Below are 23,459 nucleotides of genomic sequence, written 5' to 3'. Positions count from 1 at the left end.
ATTCAAATGTGGAAAGGCCAGCTGGACAATGGGAGACATAAATCTTTAGGTACCATCAAATGGGGTGATTTCGGACACCGGGGTGAATTCGGACAGTATGGCTTATTTGTTCTTTGCCACTGCAAAGAAACACAGAATTACTTATTTTAACGTCCGTGCACCAGTTATTTTAAGCACAAGAATGCATTTATTGCTTTTCACGACTTATTTGTTTCCCTATGTGAATAACCGACAAAAAGTTGTTATAACTGTAATTTTTGAGCAGGAGAGCTGCTACAGTACAGTGTAATTATGACCCAGAACTTTTAGATAAAGCAGTTCATGACATTCAGAGTGGTAAATTATCGTACAGAAAAGCGTGTGATTTGTATGGCATACCTATATCAACCCTACAAAATAAAGTGCAGAAAGTACATTTAAAAAAAAAAAAAAAAAAAAAAAAAAAAAAAAAAAAAAAGGGAGGACAGCCAGTGCTAAATAAAGAAGAAGAAATGTTGAGGCAAGGTATCTTGAGGGCTGCACATTGGGGATTTCCCTTCACTAAATTGGATATTAGATATTTATTTAAAGGCTACCTTGCTAAATCTGGCCTAAAAGAGAAAAAATTTTATAATAATCTGCCAGGAGAAGAATGGCTGCATTCATTCCGCAAATGACAGTTAGAAGATCTTTTGGTTCACTTAAGTTAAAATATTTAACGAGCTCATGCAGAAGTGAACAACGAGACTCAAGATGTTTTTCTCCAATATCAAGAGAAAGTTGGAAAATCTCCCACCATGTGTAAAATGTCACCAAAATCAAATAAAAAGCATGTAGAATTTAAAAAAAGGCAGTAACTGTCTGAATTCACCCTCTATATACTGTAACTTCGCACAGAGATATAAAAAACACGTGTCCGAAATCACCCCAATCCATGGGGTGACTTCGGACACTTTATTTAACTGCCTGAGATAAATATACCTACACATACACTTTCTGGTTCTGGGATACTTTATTTGTTACACATATACCCTACCACTTCCATAAAAATCAATTTAATCTAACACAATGTACGAAAGTTACAATCAAAATAACGACAAAACCGTCTGAAATCATCCCGATAAATGGTACTTCAGCCCATTCCTGTTCAACTACTCCAATACAAAATCCCACCTCTTTGTACTTTATTGGATTGTAACGACATGGTGATTGATCGGAAGACAGATAAGAAACTCAAGAGATCTCAGATCAATGGAGAGATGCATCAGAGAGCAAGTGGGATATTTATCAGTATGGCTCAAAGAGAATTCACCGTGTGCAGCTTCAACACCACTAAACCTTGTCTACCTAATGACAATGGCTATTTCAACAAAAGTAAATTACAGATTTAGCAGGTTAAAATACCTAAGATTACTATTACCAGATGACTAAACTATACCTGCAGATTTTATCCACCAGGCAACTCTATATTGGATTCAATAGTGCATTTTCACTGAAGTAGTGTGTAACAAAAATGCCTTAGAGACTTACAGTTGTATAAGCTAATTCACTAGAAAAATTTCAATACAGACAACACTTCTCATCATAAAGTGGCAATGCATGTATCATCTAAGACTGAAATGGCCTCTCGGTGCATATTGACAGACTGAGTAGTGAGTACAAAAGCCATGCTGTCCCAGTCACAATTTGAAACAGTGCACTTTAACTGAAATGCACTGAGAATGCAGGTGGCCATTTGCAGCAATTTTCTATTGACAACAGCATTCAAATTAAAGTTTCTGACCAAAACATGCGAACTTTGAAGTCATGAAGGTGGTGCAAAACTTTGTGTAGTTCACTTAAAGTCAAAAGTTTTTTTCTTTCTCATCAGTTTCTGTGTAACCTTTTGCCTATGTTTAGTCAGAAACTGGTCTACTCCTAGGCGACAGCTACAGTGCAGTTCGTAACAGCTCAGAGGCTTCGATAGTGAAGAACTGTTGCATCCCACTTCATCATTTAATATATAACAACAAAATTCATATATGGTGGAGATTTAAAATTATACTAATGACCTGAAATTTTGATATTATAGGTATATTACATATACACCTGATGGAGTGTATTAAACAAATAAATAAACACAAAAGTCTATTACTGTATGTATCTTACACTTGCACTGAAAAGCAACCAAAGTTGACTAAGAACACAAAGTAATGTGGCAAACTGGTACAAGTAACAACTAAATGCACAACAGAACTTACAGTCAGAATGGTAAAATCATTTTCATGCATGCATGATAGCGTAGTATGTCTGCAGACTGAATGTCCTGTGTCCTGGGAACCCTACATTTGATACAACTCACTATTACTGAATTCTGAAGAAAAAAATTGAAAACTTGACCCTGAGGCACAAACATAAAACTGTGAAACAATATTTTGATTTTGAACACATTTCCTGATCATGTTGTCGAGTTTTGCTTCTAGGTTATTGGCTGTTGTGACCACCCGGACAAATACAAAATTTATTCACTACCCATATATGCCCTCTGACATGTGTGAATTATGATGAGTAATTACTAGGGTGTGTTTCTTTACTATCTACTGAAACGTTAACAATTCACTGGTCTTAACAAATTAGATAATTTGTTAAATAGTACTGCCACTCGCTACAGTACAAAGTTAATTACAAACAAACAAATTGATAACTTACCCTGAAATGATGGTTTAGGAGGGTGAAAGTGATAGGTGCTTCTTTGTTTAACACCACTCCATGGGGTAGGTTTCTTGGTATTCTCTTTTTTCAGCATTTCAAGGTGTGGGACAGTCTGCATTTTATTCACTGACCTTGCTATTCCAGGGTCATTTTCAGCCTATAGCATTCAAAAACAAATTAGCAAACAGATAAATTGGGAACTTCATACTTATGGCTCAAAATTAGTCATCAGATGCAAAAAGGATACATTACACAAACTCTGGAAAAAGAATGAAGGGCAGTCTACTCAGATTTGTTCTTACAAGATTTAAATCAACTGCAGAAAAATAAAGTGAATTTTTTCCCCATCCAAATAAGAAGTAATTCAGATTAGTTGTTCAATAAAGTCTACAGTAGGGTATACAGATGTCTCATTCTGCTTTACGAAGAAATAAACTGAGACCGGCTGTACTAGCCAAAAAGTGCTGTTTAAGTTAGTCCCTGATGTCTTCACACTTGTCTTTTCATCTCATCCCTTCTTCTAACTAATATTTACCACATATTTTTACCTCACTAAATCAGAGTGATCTACTCATTCAATGAGGTTTCAAGATTGCTCCAACAGAAATCTATGTACATGTGTCTCCACATCAATTTTAAGTATAAAAAAAGTGACTGGCGCCAGCAACTTTCAGTGAAAACTCACCTGAAGATGGTTGAATTTCAGTCAGCCAAAATATTGTGGCAAGTCATCTGGATCAATGCCAAAAACCTCGTGCAATATTCATTAAGTTGCGAAAATTCCAAAATCAACTTCCTCATTTCTTATCAGTCCATTTAATAATTTTTAGTATTCTTCGGTGCCGAATTAGATTTATTTATTTATTTATTTTTGTTGCCAAATTTGAGACTTATTTGGTCTAAGTTGGTGTGTTTGTCAAACTCTGGATTTTTTACTAAATTTTGTGTTATTCTTACTAACTGCATCATCACATCAAAGTTTGTTACACATGAGATGAAGTCAGTTTAAATTTATACACAAACCTCAACCTTGAGGAGATTACAAGTCAAAATGCTGTTTTAACATTAAATAATCATCAATTACAAATATTAATAAACACCATCATTAGATTTATAACATTTTTATAGCAAAATTATACATTTTTCAATGTACGTTATTTCATTAAAAACTGCTAATTTTGTGTTATTCGTTTTTGCAGATTTTTTCTGTCCCTAGTTACATACAGACTTTTGCAACTAAAACAAATTATATGTGGACTGTATTGGGTTTACTTTATTTCAAACATCTTCAGCGGTCAGATTTTTCATTTCCTACCTCATTTTTGATGTTATACAGCTGTATTTTTATTTCCATATTGTGTATACCTACTTGCATACAAGGTGCAGGTGCACAATACAAAAAGCAAAATATATTCAGAGCCAGTGAAGCTCAACATACTAAAAATCACATCTATGTGTAGAAACACATTAGGAATGAAGAAGGAAACAAAAAGCAGACCAATGCATTTAAATGAAACTAAACAAATGTAGTCTAAATAAGATTTTTATAACAGTTCCAAAAGCTGGTATGTAATCTATATATTTGAAAAATGTAAGTTGGTTTGTAACAATAGGTGTATATGTGGCAGGATTCATTCAGCCAGCCAACGTTCAAAGCTTGGAACTTCTTATGCTGAAATATTCATGAAGATCTAACTACTCAACACAAACTTCAATGCAATACGCCAAAGATTCCAAAATAATGGATCTAAGCACCGCACTAGCAGCTGCAACAGACATGGGTTAAAGCAGCTATAGTCACATTCCTTCCTGTAGTCTCAAGCACAAATTTAAAGCAAAAAGTGCTGAAATTATTTTTTTGTGTATTATATAAACAAGCAAGAACTCCTTACATGACAACCAATTTAATGTGATTAAAATAAATAGTATACAGTCAAAAACAGTAGTAATTAACAGTGACTGGGCTGGGGGGGGGGGGGGGGGGGGGGAAGGAGGACTGCTCTACTGAATCAGTTGACACAACACAGCATGTATTTAACACATAGGAAATCTCAAATGCAATAAAGTTACAATGCAAAAGAGAATTTATCTTACCATGGTACGCTTTCAGTTTAAAGTTTTATACTGACAGGTGAGAATAATATCAATATTTATAATTTACGGAGCAGTAATGAGGATTATGAATTTGGAATAAGTGTCTTTTAAGGAAAGCAAAACTGTACAGTACCTCATATATGTTGACAGAATCTGTGTTTCTCTGGGGCATAAAGTTTTCTTTGGAATGTAGAGTACCAGGGAAACTTGACTTAACTCTACCACCAATGCGAACACTTGGAACTTTGTGTTTCTTCCCAAAAGTTGTCAAAACATTGCCCACTCTTCTCTCTTCCTCCACAACATTTTCTTCAGGTGCTGCCAATGATTTATCCAAAACACGTCGTGCCACAGCAATTTCAAAGTTTCTAAAAAGAAAATTTTGTTTCTACATTGATTAATAACAAAAACATTAGAATATGTAAATCTTAAACCTATGAAGAAACATCCAACTTACTGTCGAGCACGTATAAGTTCATCTATGGGCTGTGCATTTCTTCCTATGCCCGTAAGGAGTACTTTGTTTGCTTGCTTTAAATCATCATTCTCATACAACTCATGTGCCCAATACCTATAAAAAAGTGCACACTGGCTTCCAATTCCATGACAGTGAAGTTGGCTATAAAGTTCTAAAGGATTTTCCAGCTTCTCCAACTATAAAATAAAGAGTCAGGAATGTAGCACCATGTGGAAACATAATTCATTGAATTACTTCCTTTTAAACTTGGGCTACAAAGCCTTGTCAAATAGAGCAAGATAAGTAAATTTAAAATCTGTGGACAAAGTAAATAGGCATAAAACACTACTTGTTTCCTCACAGAAACACTGCATCTCAATATTTGTCTTTCAATAAAATACAACAAACTAACATTTTATGAATTTTCATTATACAATGTTTTGTGTGTGAAGTACCACAACTTTTTTACTTTAGTGTGAATTCCTCCTTTTCTCCTAATTATTTTCAAAAAAACCGAACATAACTTCTTAAAAATATGTAGCAACCATTAAACATATACAACCAGCCAGATAATTATTATGCAAAAATATAAAACTAACAGCTTTTGTCACTTTTTATACAATGGAGAATGTGTCCTAACTAGTACTGTACTACAGAATGGCTGGCCAGATATGCTACCAGTAAGGATATAGAGAGCAAACAAAAACTTAGTTTCCAAAGGCGATTTGGTTTCTACAACTAACTCTAGCAGCTGCGGCAAACACTTTGTATGGTACTGCCCTCTAACAAACGTTTATTGCTTAACATCTCAACCAAGCCATAGGTAGCTAGTCTCTCGCTAATCATGAAGCCTTACATGCTGTTGAGTAGTAGAGTTTTGTCAGCTTCACATTTGTGATTTGAATTGCTACATTCTGGAGCTGTGTTTGTTATTCGTTTACTCTGCTATCTCCACTGTCATTTATCTCTGGAGCTATCTGTTTCATTCTATTGTCTCTATGTTGTCACTAGTTTGAGTTAACATCAATTTTGTTCTACCGCCAATTAATATAGAAGAATGGCAACAACTCCAGCAACAGCAAGAAAAACAGTTGAAATTGCACCAGCAACAGCAGAACAGCTGTTTTGGCTTCTGAAGAAGGGGGGGGGGGGGGGGGGGGGGGAACAGCAGCAGTCAGCTGCTGCGATTTGCAGTCCTCCCTATCCAGCATTTGCTTGGTTGGACAAGGTAAACAAGAGCTGGGAGGTCTGTTTCCATTATTTTCGTCTTCACTGCAATGCAAGTCAAATAAATGACCCTGGGCATGAGTGTGTGCTCTTACTGTCTCCTAGTACTAAACTAAAAAGTGGTGAAAAAATTACATTCATTACATTCACTCTCTGATCCACATTGTTGTAGCTAGGCTACGGTTTAATCGATCTCTTAAGCAACGTAAGCAATCCTATGCAGCATGGACTGCTGACTCAGAAAGCTTGGCACACTAGAATGATTTTTGGCTGGTTGGCTGGATTGGAGAAAGGGACCAAACTACGCAGTCATCAGCCGACCTTGGAATAACTAAAACCGATAAAACCTCACACTATAAGAGGGAACTACAATGGCCATAAAATTGTAATTTATCGACACAGAAGGAAGAAGAAGGCGGAAGAAGAGAAGAGGGAAAGAAGGTGACTAATGACAGGGGAATGAAGGAAGAGCACAGGTAGACAAGAGACACTCAAGATAAAACAGACCCCATAAAGAAAGGAGTGGGAAGGCAAAATGCAGGGGTGAACCACCAACCCTCATTCAAAACCAGTACAATTGGGACGAAAGGGGGAGAAGACGGCCTGCCATCCCCTCGACCCACCGATAAGGTTGAAGGTCCCACACTTCAATAAAAAGATAAAAATCCCCATCACGAAGAAATCCTAAAACCAGAACAGTCACTGAGGCATTGTCAGCTAATGCCAGGGGGGTAGCGAGTCAGGAAAGCTGAAAGTCCGTCACAGGACGCCTAAGTCGGGACAGTCTAGTAAGAGGTGAATCACAGTCAACATTGATCCACGATGACAGTGGGGTCCTCAGAACAGAGAAGATATCCATGAGTCAGCCAATCATGGCCGATATGAAGTCAGCAAAGGACGACAGAAGCTTTACGAGATGCCCGTAACAAGGACCACCACATAGTTGCAGAATCCTTTATCACCCTGAGCTTGTTCAGCAAAGACAGTGTGTGATATTCTGTATTCCAATGTCCCAAAATCCGACGGTTTATTTCCAGAATGCCAATAGCAAGAGATGGCCCGTTAGTAGCAAATTTAACCAGTTGATCGGTAAGTTTATTGCCAGGAATCCCAACGTGGCCTGGGGTCCAAATGAAAACCATTGAGCATCCACATTGATCAAGGAGAGAAAGGGAGTCCTGGATAGCTATGACCAATGTGTGGCAAGGTAAGCACTGGCCGATAGCGTGCAAACTGCTCAACAGTCACTATATATAGTGAAGGACAGTCTTGAGCAGAAGCAGACATGGTCCAGTGTACACAAGATGGCTACCAATTCTGCAGTAAAACAACTACAGCCATCTGGCAAGGAACGAAGTTCCATGTGTCTCGCATAGGTGTAAGCATAACCTGTGTGACCAGCAACCATGGAGCCTTCAGTATAAATCAATTCTGAACCCTGGAATTAACTGAGGAGATAGTAGAATTGGTGGCGAAGGGCCTCTGGAGGGATAGAATCCTTTGAACTGATGGAGAGATCGAGACAGACCTGTGGCTGAGACACATCACAGATGGGTACGTGCATGAGTGGAGAAGTGAGGCATTAAAGGTAAGTGCTGGAGCTCAGAAAAGTGCGACAATGTGGGCAGCCATGTACACCCACATTGTGGCCGCCACCACGAAGGGGAAGGGGGGGGGGGGGGGGTAGATCTCCATGTCTGGATAAAGGAGACCATAATAGAGGTGCTTTGGGGTGCAGTGAATGCGGAGCACGTAAGATATCAGCTGTTGTTGGCACAAGACACGCAGCAATAGAATCCCACCTTTGCGAGAAGCCTAATCTGTGGGCTAGTCCAGAAGGCACCAGGCACAAGTTGGAGCCCACAATGGTGGGTGGGGGTCTAGTATCTGCAATGTGAAGGTGACACACAACCATAGACAGGACTACCATAGTCCAAATGAGACTGGACCAGTGGTTTTTTACAATCGCTGGAGATTAGAGCGGTCTGCACCCCGGGTGGTACTGCACAGACATCTAAGAACATTGGGACGTAACCAGCACATCCTATTCAGCTGGTGAAGATGAGGGAGCGATGTCAACTGTGCATCGAAGACCACACCCAAGAAGCGATGGGTGTCCACGACCTCGATCGACTGGTTATCGAGGAACGGGTCCAGATGGGGATGGACTGTACGGCAACAGCAGAAATGCATGACACATGACTTGGCCACCGAAAACTGAAAGCCATGGGAGAGAGCCCAAGATTGTGCCCGGAAGATTGCCCCTGAGACAGCGTTCTGCAGCACCCATCAATGAGGAAGCAATAAAGATAAAAAATCGTCCGCATACAAAGAAGGGGCAGCCGCCACCAGTCCATTAATGGTGACGAGAAAAAGACGGGTGCACTCCCTATGGAACCCCATTTTCTTGCCGATGGGAAGTGCTGTAGGAGGAACCAACTTGGACCAGGAAAGAGTGACAAGGAAAAGTTACAGATAAAAACGGGCAGAGCACCACGAAGGCCCCAGTTGTGAAGGGTGGCGAGGACGTGGTGGCACCAGGTGGTGTCGTAGGCTTTTGCATGTCAAAGAAGACTGCAATGAGGAGTTGCCAATGGGCAAAAGTCGACCAGATAGACTCCAGGTGGACTAAGTTATCCACTGTAGAGCGGCCAAGGCAAAAACCATCTTGAGTCGATGACAAAATTTCGTGAGATTCAAGGATCCAAAACAGCCGCCGACTCACCAAGTGTTCAAGGAGCACACAGATGGTGTTGGCAAGGCTAGTTGGACAGTAGCTATCCAACTGAAGAGGTGGTTTCCCAGGCTTCAACACTGGAATTACAGTACTTTCCTGCCACTGGGTAGGAAATACCCATCTCACACTACTGACAGTTGAAAAGAGTCAGTATATGACAGTGGCAAGCCATCAATAAGTGATGAAGCATTTGGTTCTGTGTCTGACTTGCTCCAGGAACCATGTCAGAACAAAGGGCGAGGGCACTGGCGAATTCCCACTCGCTAAATGGGGCTACAAGCAGCGAGAAACAAAATACAAAGGCAGTTGTTCCAAGCGCTCTTTACAGAAGAGGAACATAGGCAGGTATTGAGTTGATGCAGAGGTTTGGGCAAAGTTGAGCGAAATGCTCTGTGACAAAGTCCGGATGGGTAAGGACAACACCACACACAGAAATTCCTGCAACACTGGTAGCAGAACAATGGCCAAAAATTCACCAGAGTTTCGCCCAGAATTGTGAAGAGGGGGTTCCCAGCAAATCCGTTTCTGAAATTTGATTAGATAACAGGTCCAGGTGCAGAATTGTTTGAAGACCAGAAGGAGAGCAGTAGAAGAGTGCCACTTGAAGCATTGAAGAGCACAGTGGCGGTCTTTTATGGCTGCAGCAATTTCCGGAGCCCACCAAGAGACCTCTTCCGATGGGGGGAACCCGAGGAAGAAGTGAGGGCTGAAACAGCTGCGGCAAGAATGGCGGCAGTCAAAGTCTGTATAGACTCGTCAATACCATTGTGTGGTAGTAAAGGGGGAATGATAGAGGAGAAAGCACCCCAATCAGCTTTACAGAAGGCCTACCTGGGAAGGTGACTGAGCGAGACATACTGAAGAAAGGTGTAAAAAATGGGTAATGATCGTGGACACCCCACTGAATGGAGGGAAGGAGGCCGGAACTGCAGATGGAGAGGTCAATGGCAGACAAAGAGCCGTGTGCCACACTGAAGTGTGTGGGAGTGCCGGTGTTTAGGAGACAGAAGTCAAGCCCTGCCAGAACAGCTTCAACTGTCCTGCCCAGTGCAGCAGTTGTGTGACTTACCCAAAGAGGGTTGTGGGCATTGAAGTCCTCTAAGAAGCAGGAAAGGAGAAGGAAGTTGTTGAAGGGTGGTTAGGGCAAGGGATGTGGGTGGCCTGTCAGGTGGGAGGTAGAGATTACAGATTGTGATTGGAGTGGCAAGATGGACCTTGACAGCAATTGCTTCCAGAGTGGTATGGAGGGGAACCCATTTACTAACAATGTCCTTGCGGACAAAGGAGTAAACACCACCAGAAGCCCGCAAGAGGCCAATTCGGTTCTGACATAGTTTGGAACTCCCGAAGGGTGGGTGAATAAGAATTGATAAAATGGGTCCCCTGAAGAGCAATACAAGCAGCAGAGTAGGAGGAAAGAAGTGGCTGCAACTCCAGTAGATGACTCTAACTGCCACTACAATTCCACTGGAGGATTCTCAAGCTGGAGTTCAAATGGGAAGCGAACGGACCGGGGCCAGTCACGCCGCCACTTTGCCATCTATCACCGATAAGGATGGGGTAATGTCCATGTGGGTGGGGTCAGACTCTGTTGGTTCATTGGCTGGAGCAGGGGAAGGTGGCACCTCAGGGGTACCCCAAGGGGCCTTGCCTTTGTTCTTGTGTTTCTGCTTCTTTTCTTGTGAAGGAAGAGAAGGGTAGACTGCAGCGAGGTCGGGCATGGAATTACACTTAGCAATCTTGGGGCCCACTGGACATGGATCGTGCAGCCAATGTGGAGCTGCAGATCGCCTTTCAGAGGGGTGCCGGGAAGAGGAGTCCCGGGAGGGAGCTCCAGTACCAGCAGCTGCACTTCTCCGGCAGGGAAGGGGGAGCAGCACCCGAAGTGGTGGGTATGGATACTGACGGGGAGGGCGAGGGGTAGTGGGAGAGTGAGGATGAGGGGGAAGGTGAGAGGCGAATTGGGCTGGGCTTGGAAGAGGAGGGGCTAGGAAGTGGAATTGGAACTGAAACAAAAGAAGTAGTTAGAGGCACGGGATGAAGCCGGTCAAACTTTCAACAAGCCACATTGTAGGTAAGTCGATCCAAAGTCTTGTGCTCTTGAATCCGTCGTTCTTTCACATACACCAGGCATGCTGGTGAACGTGGAGGATGCTGTACATTACAATTGACGCACATTGGCGGGGGAGCACAGGCACTCCCCTCATGGAGGGGCCACCCACAGTCACCACAGAGGGGATCATTGCTGCAGTGGAAAGACGTGTGCCCAAATCGTAAATATTTAAAGCATCTCATTGGTGGTGGAATGTAAGGTTTTACATCACACCGATGCACCATCACCTTGACCTTGACCTTCTTTGGGAGGGTATCCCCTCGAAGGCCAGGATAAAGGCGCCTTTATTGATGCGACTGTTTTTAGGGCCTTGCTGTACAAGGCCGATAAATCTGACTCCTTGCCATTCAAAGTTTGCACGGAGCTCCTCATCAGTTTGGAGAAGAAGATCCCACTAGAAAATGATACCCTGTACCGAGTTCAAAGATTGGTGGGCAGTGGCAGAGACGTCACAGATGGTCACAAGCACACAGGGCTGCAGATTGGGCAGCAGAAGGTGTCTTTATGAGCCAAGAACCGAACCACATTTTACTCGTGAATTCCACTTCGCCATACTTATCTTCAATCGTCTCCACGAAAAACAAAGGCTTGGTCGTGGAAAAGCTCTCGCCATCTCTCCTGGAACAAAATAGGTACCGAGGGAAGTTTCAACCCAAGCCGGTGAGCTTGACCCCTTTCCCAGGGGGTGGCCAGGGAGAGGAAGGGCAGAGGATCAGAAGGAGTGTCATGTCTACTACCACTCTTAGAGACTGCCACAGAATGGTCATGATGTTGAAGCCTTTGCTGCTTCATGTGCACGGTGTCTGCCCTAGTACCACCCACTCTGACCAGGGACTCGCCCTGTGGGCACCACCCAGTCACAGCAAGGGCTGTTTGGCACGGCAGCAATTGCTGGGAGTTCTGATGACCCAAAGCGATGAGCATCGATTCCTTGACATATACAAGGCGTCAACAGCTTAGGTACTAGCAGTGTGATCCCTGTGTCGTCAGGGGGCTCAGCCAAGTGGGTACTTAACAGCCCCACCACACGGACTGGCTGTTGTACTGGTAACCTAGCAAGAAGGGGGCCAGGGCGCAGGGGGAAAAGAGAGGGGAGGGGGAGAGGAGCCTGTACCATGGAAACTAGTTTGGGAGTTCATCCCCAAATGGCTCACAATGAACGGTAAATGTTGGAAATGAAGGTCAAACCCCAAGGGGACCAAAAATGACGAAAAGGAGGGGATGGAAACAGCAAACTAAACAACTGCACATACCAAAACTAAGCCGGGAGGATAGCCATGTCAGTATAAAAAAATCCACCAAGAGGGGTGGCAGAGAGAAAGGAGCAAGGAGAGGAACAGGGACAGTAATGCAGTCTGGAAAAAGGAAGGAGACTGCAATAGCTCGGCGCCCTGTGCGCACCACACACGTACCCAAAGAAGGGACTGTGGGCCCCCTGGGGGGAGTATGATTTTTCTTGTAAACAGTGTGGTGCATTGTATGTGGACTCCTTAATTTGTGACATTATGAGTAGCTTTCTTACTGAAAATTTAGTGTGAAGCCTTTAGAGACTCCTGATCCCACCTTAAGTGTTATGCTACAAATTGCCAAAGTTCACAAAGTAACTGCATCTGTGCAAGCTATGTTACACAATTCCTCTGATATCAACATTGTTAGTGGTATCAATTGCTGAGGATTTGCAATCAATATCATCCTCCGATTTACTGTGAACCCATTCGTCCTGTTAATGCAGTGTTCAGTAGTTAGTGCAGTAGTTAGCAATTGCCAGTTGGAAGACATGCACAAACACTATCTGTGTATCCAAAAACAAGTGGAGGTTCATGCAATGTTCTCCTCTCTGTCACTGGCTACAGACCATACAAAAATTTGTGCTATCAAATCGCGTCCAGATTGTAGCCCACAGCATCCCTGCTTTTTTTGTGACATCTGGTTTGCATGCCACAAGCTGGTGCAACTTTTGAGGGTCTGCCTCAGCCAATGTACTTCAGAAACTTTGGCTGTTAGGATGTTTCATGCCATCTAGCCAGGACAACAGCGGAATTTCAGCTGGGCACAGGCATGTCCAATTAATGAGGACACATACCAGCGTATTTGCTCCCCACAGCTACGGCCTTCTCAGTGCGAAGTGGTTACATACAATGGTCAGTCGATCCCACTGTGGCATCAGAGTGTCATCCAAGCTAAGTATAAGAATGTAGGTCATCAACTAATCTTACTAGTTACCACCTCTTTGACAACAACCAACATTTTTGGTTTAAACAGTCTTGCACTTTTTGGTTTTCAAGTTCAAGAAAAAGTAAAGCTAATTTCAACCCATTCATGGAACTTGGTATACTGTGTGTGTGATTTAAGCTGTTGTTTGACCTACATTAGGTTGTGCAACAGTGTTCCACGCCAACCTATCCTTAAAGCAATCAGGTATGCTAAAGCTTTGTAGAGCTTGTCCAGTGTCTTTCGGCATGTGGATTTTATATCCCCCCTACTGTCCAGCCAGTGGTCTATGCCTAGGTCTTAGTTAAGAAACTTTATCTATTAGTTTGTGAGTTTGTTGATTTTACATCCACTGTTAACGTGCAAGCAAATGTATCTACCTCTCCTTATCTGGAGGAATTGTTGGCTAAATTGGCTTGGGGCCAGTATTGTTTGAAGATAGGAGGGTTGGCTGAAAAGTAATGCCTCCACCTTTGCAGCTCTTCAGAGCTGGGAGCACTGGTATACAACAGGTACTGGCTTGTTCCGTAGCCTCTTCTACAGCTCCAGTTGGCGGGAAGCCTTAGCATTGAACAGTTTTATTGTTACAGTGTGAAGTACGGAACCCTGCGCTGACGGTCTGTCAATGCAATTTAAGCAACATGCAGTCACTGAATTCTTGACAACAGAAGGTGTCACCCCAAAGGAGAATTATCAGAGAATGAAAGCAGTTTATGGTGATTGTGTTGATGCGAGTACTGTGCGTCATTGGGCGAGAAAGTTTAAAGATGTTGAGGCAGGAACATCTAACCTGCGTGACAAACAAGGAGTTGGACACCCTGTGGCAGCAAACACAGAGTTTCACAAGCAAAATGTTGACAGATTGATTCAGGACGATTGTCGTATCACTCAGAGAGAAATTGCAAGCACAATCGGCATTTCACAAGAATGTGTGGGTCACATTATTGCTTTGCCTGGCTATCGGAAGGTCTGTGCACACTTCATGTGCCACCACAGCAGTACTTCAGAGACTGAATCTCACCACTGTACGTCATCCTCTATACAGTCCAGATTTAGAACCATCTGACTTCCATCTGTTCCCGATAATGAATGACAATCTGTGGGGACATAATTATGCTTCTGATGAAGACAATGAGAGGACTGTGGTTGCAGAAACAGTGTCTACTTCTTCCATGACAGCTTCAGGAAACTTAATCATTGGCAGAAATGTATCCAATTTGCTGGTGATTATGTGTAAAAATGAATATTAGTAATTAAAGATCACACTAAGGATTATTTCTGTGTTTGATTTATTAAAATATTCCCATTCAAACCCAATGAACAAAGGTGGAGACATTACTTTTCATTCAACCCTCGTACATCTCAGTGTGTCTACTTTCAATTGCATGTAGATGACCAAATGAAACAGTTTTTAGTGGTAATACACTCTATGGCATTTGTCATTAGAACAGGTTGCCATTTGGGTTGCAAGCACCCATATTTCTCATCTGCTCAAAAAAATTGCATAAAAAAGGTGTTAAATTTGTGTAGTGAGAGGTGTGCCGGAAGCCTTAACTAGAAAAGTTTCTTAGTTCGGCTCCTTGTTCAGCAATGTTCCATCCCACTGTACGTTTAATTTTTGCCACTGATGCCAAGGGCACTGTATTTGCATCCAAAACATAAAATACAGGACATAGGAAATATTCACAGATTGAGAAGGAAGCATTGTCTGTCATACATGGGTCTGGAAGTTTAATGGGTATTTCTATTTCACCTTATTACCAACCATACAATCCTCATTTTTCTTTTCGGCCCCATTCGAAATTCCTGATAAAACTGTGGAGCAACTGCAACAGTGAGCATTGTTCCTAAATGACTATCCTTTGAGATCCATTATCCGCCCACAATGCAGCACTCACACACTGATACACTTTTGTGCTTGACATGTAGTCCAAATGCCAAATTTGATATACACGTGGTGCTGTGTGTTTCCTTAGACACAAATCAGAGACACACACATGACAAATTTCCAATTGTGGTGCACTAAGTAGCAGTATAAATGGCCCAGATCTGCACATCTGCAGGATGTTGGCTGACCCAGAATGGTGCACCTATTTTTCCTCAGGGCACACGTTTAACTTCGCTGAGGGGATCATTTTGTTGGAGATGGACAATACTGAATACTGGGTTGTAGTGCCAGACAAGTTCCGCTCCCTACATACTGATGCTCCTCCAATCTGCACCATGGGGAATTTGCAGAATGAGGGCAATAGTGCAGTCTCATGTGTTGGCATGAATGTACCATCCGTAACTGCTATGTCTGGAGCCCCAAACAGTTGATCAAGTACAGCTCTTCAGCCCTTTGGCAGGCCCTGACCAAGCCCTGGCAATAAGAACATTTGATTTCACTGGTCTGTTGCTCCTAGTTGCCCATACTCCCTTAAACTTTCCATAAGTCGCAGTGATGGCTACAACTGCTGCAGTCGCTACTATCCACATCCCGTTCATATTTACAACAGAGGGAGGACCTTCCTCTCTTGTTTCCAGCAACGGCCCTCAGTCCATGGCATCTGTGTACAGCATTTTTCTCAGTGCAATAGCATTTTGCATCTTACCACTGTCCCCTTCCATCTTTTGTCCAATTAGGAAATTGAACTGATGGTCAGCAAATGCAGATGCACAAACTATTGACAACAGCCAACTCTGGGGAAACACTCGCCAGCTTCCTCACTATCCGCACAAACGGATGTAGCCCAGCCAAAATTTTACACGGGAGTAGACACCATGCCTTATGCAACCTGCTGCACCTTACTCAGCAAGCCCGATGCCCATGGGCACAAGCATTTTACCTTGTAGGCTCCCACACCTGAGCTCGTATTTCTGGGTGGACCGAAGGCACTGTCATCAGCAACAGGGGGGGAGGGGGACGGGGGTAATATTTGAGAACGAGGCCAGCCAGGGAGCAGCCATTCCAGCACCAGAGTGAGCTCCATCCATAACATGACTTAGGCCTCTCCCCCAAAACATCTCCACCGCTGACTGGGCATCTCACCCACAAACCCTCCAGGAACATGCTAGCCCACCAGCCTACCTCACATCATTACAACCTCTCCCCTCACGTCAACAGCGATCAGAGATGGGAGCCAAACGAGGTAAGAACACCTTCCTCCTCCTCCAATGTGGCTTCCAGCTCTCCTACCCCTGCCACTGGTAGACCCCTCTCCAAACCCTTGAGAGAGGTTGAACACTGTCGGCCTGTTGTTCCCATGGAGAGAGTCGTTGGACCGGACCTATTGCCATCACATCCGGTGTCCACTTACCTGCAGGCTGGACCAAGCTGTGTCCTGGACTTTGTCAATTGGCAAGGAATCTCATAGACAGCACTGCTCCTAACACATCTGATCGCAATGGGGTCTACTTAAGGAGCCTTTGGCGTAATTCCTGCAGCTCCCCCCCCCCCCCCCCCCCCCCCCCCCCCCACCCCTTGCAATGTCAGCACACACTGGGTCGTTTTTGGCCCTACCTGTCGATTAAATCGGGGTGATCAAGATTCCCCGAATAGCTGGAGTATCAATAGGGAAAACACAATGAAAACAGTCAGTTATTGATAAAATTATTTAATTGAATGGATAAAAAATCTACTCACCAAGTGGCAGCAGAACACCCATGTAAAAGTCTGTTGTGAACGTCTTGCTTTTGGAGCCAGTGGCTCCTCCTTCAAGCAGAGTGGTTAAGGGGACCTGCAGCTCTGGGTGACTTTCCCAAAATCTACCCCTTTACCTAGACCTCTCCAGTCCTTTTCCCTCACCCTTCTTCCTTCACCTTCAATCCCTTTGCCTGAAGAAGGAGCCTGTCATAGATACTTGGGTTCCAGGTGATGATCATGGCTTGCACCCACAAAATGTGCAGCAGGTGAGGCAAGCATATCCAAGCATATCCATGCACACCCAAATAGCACAGCCCTGTTATTGCTAGCCTGTTTCTTACTGGTCACTGAAGCCTAAGTTTTGTGTCATTGACCTTTTGACCTTGCTTGATTTACATTGCTCTCTGAATTACTGTATACACTTAATACGTATTTGCTAGTTTCTACACTTGTGTTGGTTATTCACTCACTTTGTGATCTCTGCTATGATTTGCCTCTGAAAGCACCTGCTTCCTTCTGCTGACCACTATGTTACAACCAGTGCAAGTAATCAGATTGTTTTATAACTAGACAGAGACAGAGACAGAGGCAGAGAGAGACAGAGACAGAGGCAGAGAGAGAGAGAGACAGAGGCAGAGAGAGACAGAGACAGAGAGAGACAGAGAGAGAGAGAGAGAGACAGAGAGAGAGAGAGAGAGAGAGAGAGAGAGAGAGAGAGAGAGAGAGAGAGAGACAGAGGCAGAGAGAGAGAGAGAGAGAGAGAGAGAGAGACAGAGGCAGAGACAGAGAGGCAGAGACAGAGACAGAGACAGAGAGAGGCAGAGAGAGAGAGGCAGAGAGAGAGAGAGAGAGAGAGAGGCAGAGAGAGAGAGAGAGAGAGAGAGGCAGAGAGAGAGAGAGAGAGAGAGAGAGAGAGAGAGAGAGAGAGAGAGAGAGAGAGAAGAAACTGGTTTAAAAATTAACAGAGAGGTACACAGTTTTCTCCTTCCCCTCGTGTTCGTATCTTCAGCCTACGAGAATTAGGCTTCCCTCGGTCCACAACTGTAAACTCATGCTGTTCTCACCAAGTCATTTTGTCAAAGTAACATTATATACAGATGACTTCTACCAAATAGATGTTCACTGCTAACATAGTGTATCTGGCAAGAGTGTGCTTGGTTCAAAACACTGTCACTGACACAGCTCACTAATGTTCAATAATGAAGTTATTGTTGTTACTTCACTAGAGTATTGTAGGATCTCAACGTTTGTGAGCAGCTGCACAAGTAAATGTTCTGTTTGACCAAAGGTTTCCAGTTTCTACATCAACATCTATGCTCTGCAAACCACTCCTATGTGAGTGATTCGTAGGTGGCTATAATATACCCGTAGAGTTGTCAATTAAAGCCAGTTCATGAAACTTTGTAACTAGGTGTTCTTGGAATAGTTTACATCTATCTTCAAGAGTCTACCGGTTCAGTTTCTTCAACATCTCTGTGATGCATTCCCATGGATCAAACAAACCAGTGACCACTCGTGCTGCCCTTCTCTGTATATATTCGGTATTCCCTGTTAATCCTATTTGGTATTAGTCCTGCACATTAGAGCATTATTGTAAAACAGGCTGCCCGAGTGATCTGTAAGCAATCTCCTTTGTAGACCTACTGCTTATCCTCTGTACTCTACCAATTAACTGAAGTCAACCAGCTGCTTTACTAATGACTGAGTATGTCTCATCATGAACTTTTATATCCCTAAAAAGTGTTACGTTCTGGTGAAGTGTTACACTATGGTACTTGTAAAAGTTCGCCAATCCCAACTGTGTCTCACTGATACTGTATTCATTGGATACCAAGTGTTTTTTTTCTTTTTTTTTTTTTGTGAAGTGCACAATTACATTTTAAGCAAGTTGCCAATATTTTCAACACTTTGAAATCTTTTCAAGAGCTGATTGAATATTTATGCAGCTTCTTTCAGACAGTACTTCATTGTAGGTAACTGCATAATCCGGAAAAAAAAGTCTGAGATTACTATTAATACTGACCACAAGGCCATAAATATACAACAGATAGTGCAACACATACAACATGTACACACTTCCCCTGTGCATATCAAACTTCTATGCTTGACAATGACTCTCCATCCAAGATAACTTGCTGTGTCCTCCCTACCAAAAAAGTCATCTATCCAGTCACAAAGTTCACTTGACACAACACGTGACTGGACTTTTGACATTAAGCACAGATGTGGTACCAAGCCAAATGCTTTTCGGAAATCAAGAAATACTGTGTCTAGCTGACTGCCTTGATCCAAAGCTTTCAAAATGTCATGTGAGAAAAGTGAGAGTTGGGTTTTTCATGATCGACGTTTTTGGAATCCATCCTGGTTGGCTTGGAGAAGGTCATTCTGTTCAAGATACCTTATTATGTTTGAGCTCAGAATATGATCCAAGACTCTACAACAAATGAGTGTCAAGGTTATTGCACAGTAGTTGTGGATCACTTCTGCTATGCTTTTTGTAGCCAGGTGCAACACATGCTTTCTTCCAGCTACTTGTCACAGTATTTTGTTCGAGGGATCTACAATCAATTACAGTTAGAAGAGAGCTAACTCTGCTGCAAATTCTGTATAGTATCAGATAGGGATTTCATTGGGCTCTGGAGCTTTTTTTCAACTTTAACAATTTCAGCTGTTTCTCAATCCTACCGAAACTAATTTCACTCATCTTTTCAGTGGTACGAAAATTAAACTGGAGCAATTATCCTGAGTTTTCCTTTGTAAAGGACCATTTGAAAACAGACTTAACCATTTCAGCTTTTGCTCTGTTACCCTCTGTTGTGTATGATTTTGTACACAATGGTGAGGATACAGTTTACAGCACGGTGTAGAAATTATTATAGGAAAGCTGGACAGGAGCAGAAATGATCAGCGAACAAGTTAACACAGTAAACAGAAGATTTCCTTAACTTTTATTTCTGCAGGTGTACAAAGAGTCATTACAAATGATGCAGTAAAAATTAGAGACCAGCTATCACAATGTCAACACGGAAGAGGCTTGCTGTACTAAGCATAAGGGTGGTGTACCGAAGAGCTTCAAATGCAAGTGGGATGTCTGGTTGCTGCTGGTCATCCTATATTGTGTCGGCAGAAGGCATCCCTGGTACTGAGCCGCTCAGCAGGTACACACCATTGGGTCTGACAGGTCTCACATGACTGCTGTTGGCATCAGACGGAAACTTGCAATTCTGTTGCCAACTCACACCTATGGGGTCCTCAATTTCAGTTCCTGTCTCATTTGCAAATGACTGAACACTAACGTTGGTGGTCTCTAACAGTCTTTATATACAACCAGAATTTTTTTGACTTTGTGGAAGATCATGTGACAATATTCTGCTATGGTAGTCACTGAAGGTTTCGCACAGTGCTTTCGAGACAGCCGAACATGTTTCATTCAGCATCTCTCAATCTATAGTCCTACTCTGTTTAAAAACCAATCATGCATTAGGCGCTGTTTCTTTAGAAGTTTCTTTACAAACTGTTCAACTGGATACACAAGTTCATCACTGTGATATGAAACTATTGTTTTTAACTATTTCACTGAACATACATTTCTTTCTACATGTTTCACTTGTACTTCATACTTTGGTAATTACTGATGCTACAACTGCATCATGGTCACTGATACCAGTTGGATGTGGACATTCTCGAAGTCAGGTCTATTTGCTGTCACTAGATCTAATGCATTTCCATCTTGAGTAGGGTTCGGAATTAAATGTTCTAGGCAGTTTTCAGAGAAGGCATTTACTAATGTTGCACACAATATCTTGTCATGTAAGCCACTAACTAAACTATAATTATCCCAATTGAATGTTGGGTGATTAAAGTATCCACCAGTTACAGCATGATTGGGGAACTTACGTAAAAGCAAACTGAGGTTTGCCCTAAGGCCTTCAGTTACGTCACGAGGTGATGTCTGGTGGATCCAGTTACATCCAATTACAATTCTATGCCCACTCCTGATACTGAGCCTTCAAACAGTCTAATATGCAGCTGCAATTTCTATCTCAGTGGAGTTGAGTATCTTGTCTACTGAGACAAGTACACCACCATTTCCCATTAGCTTATCCTTTTGATAAGCACTTACTTTCCCCCAAAATCTCACCGCTACCAATTTCAGGTTTCAGCCAGCTTTCTGTACCTAGTATTATGTGGGCATCACTACTCAAGAGTCCTTCGAACTCTGGCATTTTGTTGTGAATGCTTTGTCATTTACCTACTAGGATTTTAATACTCTCGCATTGTTTGGAATCTTACAATTATACTTCTGGGTCTCCTACAGCTGTTGTTATCTGGACTGGATGTAGAGTGGCCTAACCTAGAAAAACCCTTGTGTGCACTCCACACTGAGTGCTCTCGGTGTTGTCTCAATGACAGCCAGCACCTCTAATTTATTGGTAAGGGGGATTGGAACACCACTTTGAATCATCCCTCATTTCTGTCTACCCTGTACAGGATGCCTGGTTAGCAGCCTCTGATATGTAGCGCACACCTATTTAGAGAGACCCTACTGTTCTCAAACCTATGGTACAAGTCCAGGAAGTCGTAGCCTTCTTGTCACAGAACCTTCAAAGTCTTTTTTCAGTCCTTCCACTCAACTAATAACCAAGTGGCCATGGCCAGTTCTGTGGAAAAGGCTGCAAATTCTGAGCTTCATTGAAACTGCGTACAATGATGGTATTCTCAACCTCCTCTGCAAGTTACTGGAGTGACCCAAGTATGACATCCAAGTCCATATGACAGGTACTGTTTGTTCAAACGTGCACCACAATCTGCAGTTGGTTGCACCCTGTTCTTGTAATGGCTGCCGGAATAGCCTCTTCAACACTTAAATGAGGACCACAAGCATTCACACTGAGGGCACTTAGCGATGTTTCAGTGAAAGACAGCACCTCAGACTCACTGATAAGGGGGACTGGTATATAACTCCTCCAGTCCTCGCTCATTCCAGTCCATGTACAGTATACCTAGAACTACCATTGACATGCCACCTGCAGTCAAGTGGACAAGTAATGACACAAAGTGTACTTCCTGCAAAAGGAGACAGGATCCACAGAGGAGGATAGTACTTGTGGGATCTTCAATACTGGTATTACAAGTACATGCCTCTGAGGGGCTCTTTCAAAAAACCAATGTGTAGTAGTTAACTGTTGGACAGTAGGCAGGGCTATTTCCACTGCTTAAGAACATCAATCAACTTTTCCTGTGTTTGAGGACAGCATTCACAGTGGGGCTGCATTATGGCTAGCGCAAAGTATTACAGGACAGTGAACAAATAACTAACAAAGCCTGCTAACTATCTTTTAATCTGTTGAACAAAAAAAAAAAAAAAAAAAAAAAAAAAAAAAAAAAAAAAAAAAAAAAACTATTTCCCTATAAGAACTGAAGCACATACACAAATCAATATTTCTAACCAAACAGAAAAATGAGTATTCCCTAAAACGTCTTGAGGTTAATTCTAGTCACTAAGAAATTAAAAAACAAGGTTAATTTACAATAAATACAGATAATATACTCCATCCATGATGGGAAAACTAAATGTAACACCCTATGTTAGTTACAATATCTGCTACAGTAACAAAATCACAAAAACCGTTTTACTACGAATTAGATTAAGCACAGGACAATCTTAACTTCCAGAAATTGGAAAAATGTTCATTTATTTGTATCAATACACACTGAAATATGGGGGTGATGTACTCTTTGGCAGAAACTGAATTACAACTGCTGATTTGCAACAAAATAAATTACCCATAACACTCATACCAGTAACTTACAAAAATTTTCAATAATACAGTTTGGTAAGAATTCAAAAATTCTCAAAAAAACCTATTTCTCACTTAATTATACAATGAAATTGAGAACAATTGTTTTGAAAGAGGTTAGGTCAACTGTAACCAAAACTTTGAAAGAGTAAAAAGTAAGTTTAAGCTATAACTGATAATAACAGCACTTTACTACAACACTTGCAAAAGTTCAAAATTTCTGCCAACAGAAATGGAGGAAGCAGTTGAGAAAGGTGGAGGAGACATGTTCTTTTTCTTTTCCTCACCAACCAATGGTTTCGCTGGTGCCATGCTTGAGCTGGCACGATCTGCTGTCTAAATAAAAAATAATTCAAGAATAGGTCTGCTTCGGCAGATTATGGGAATTGTTAGGCGACATGCTGCCACACTTTTCACTTAAGTTGAATCCTCTTATGAACTAAGTACTGCTCTGCAATAGGCCACTGGGTTGCATTGGTCACGAATATGGGGTCTGAACCAGTGGAAGCAGGGATTACTTTGGT

General features: G+C 42.4%; 1 protein-coding gene across 3 annotated transcripts in view; it reads right to left on the bottom strand.

Annotated features, from left to right (window-relative positions):
• Positions 1-23,459, bottom strand: part of LOC126272178 (uncharacterized) — a 143,672-nt gene that overhangs the window by 64,232 nt on the left and 55,981 nt on the right. For all 3 annotated transcript variants that reach the window (XM_049974829.1, XM_049974831.1, XM_049974830.1), the window contains exons 3-5: positions 5,222-5,418; positions 4,898-5,132; positions 2,668-2,827 (exon numbers count right to left, since the gene is read on the bottom strand). In XM_049974829.1, coding sequence (XP_049830786.1) covers positions 2,668-2,827; positions 4,898-5,132; positions 5,222-5,418 — 592 coding nt within the window. The remainder of the gene's footprint in view (positions 1-2,667; positions 2,828-4,897; positions 5,133-5,221; positions 5,419-23,459) is intronic.

Source organism: Schistocerca gregaria, chromosome 5 (assembly GCF_023897955.1).
Source record: "Schistocerca gregaria isolate iqSchGreg1 chromosome 5, iqSchGreg1.2, whole genome shotgun sequence".
Lineage (NCBI taxonomy): Eukaryota > Metazoa > Arthropoda > Insecta > Orthoptera > Acrididae > Schistocerca > Schistocerca gregaria.
Note: the sequence above shows the minus strand (reverse complement) of the source record. Positions and strands in the feature narration are given on the sequence as shown.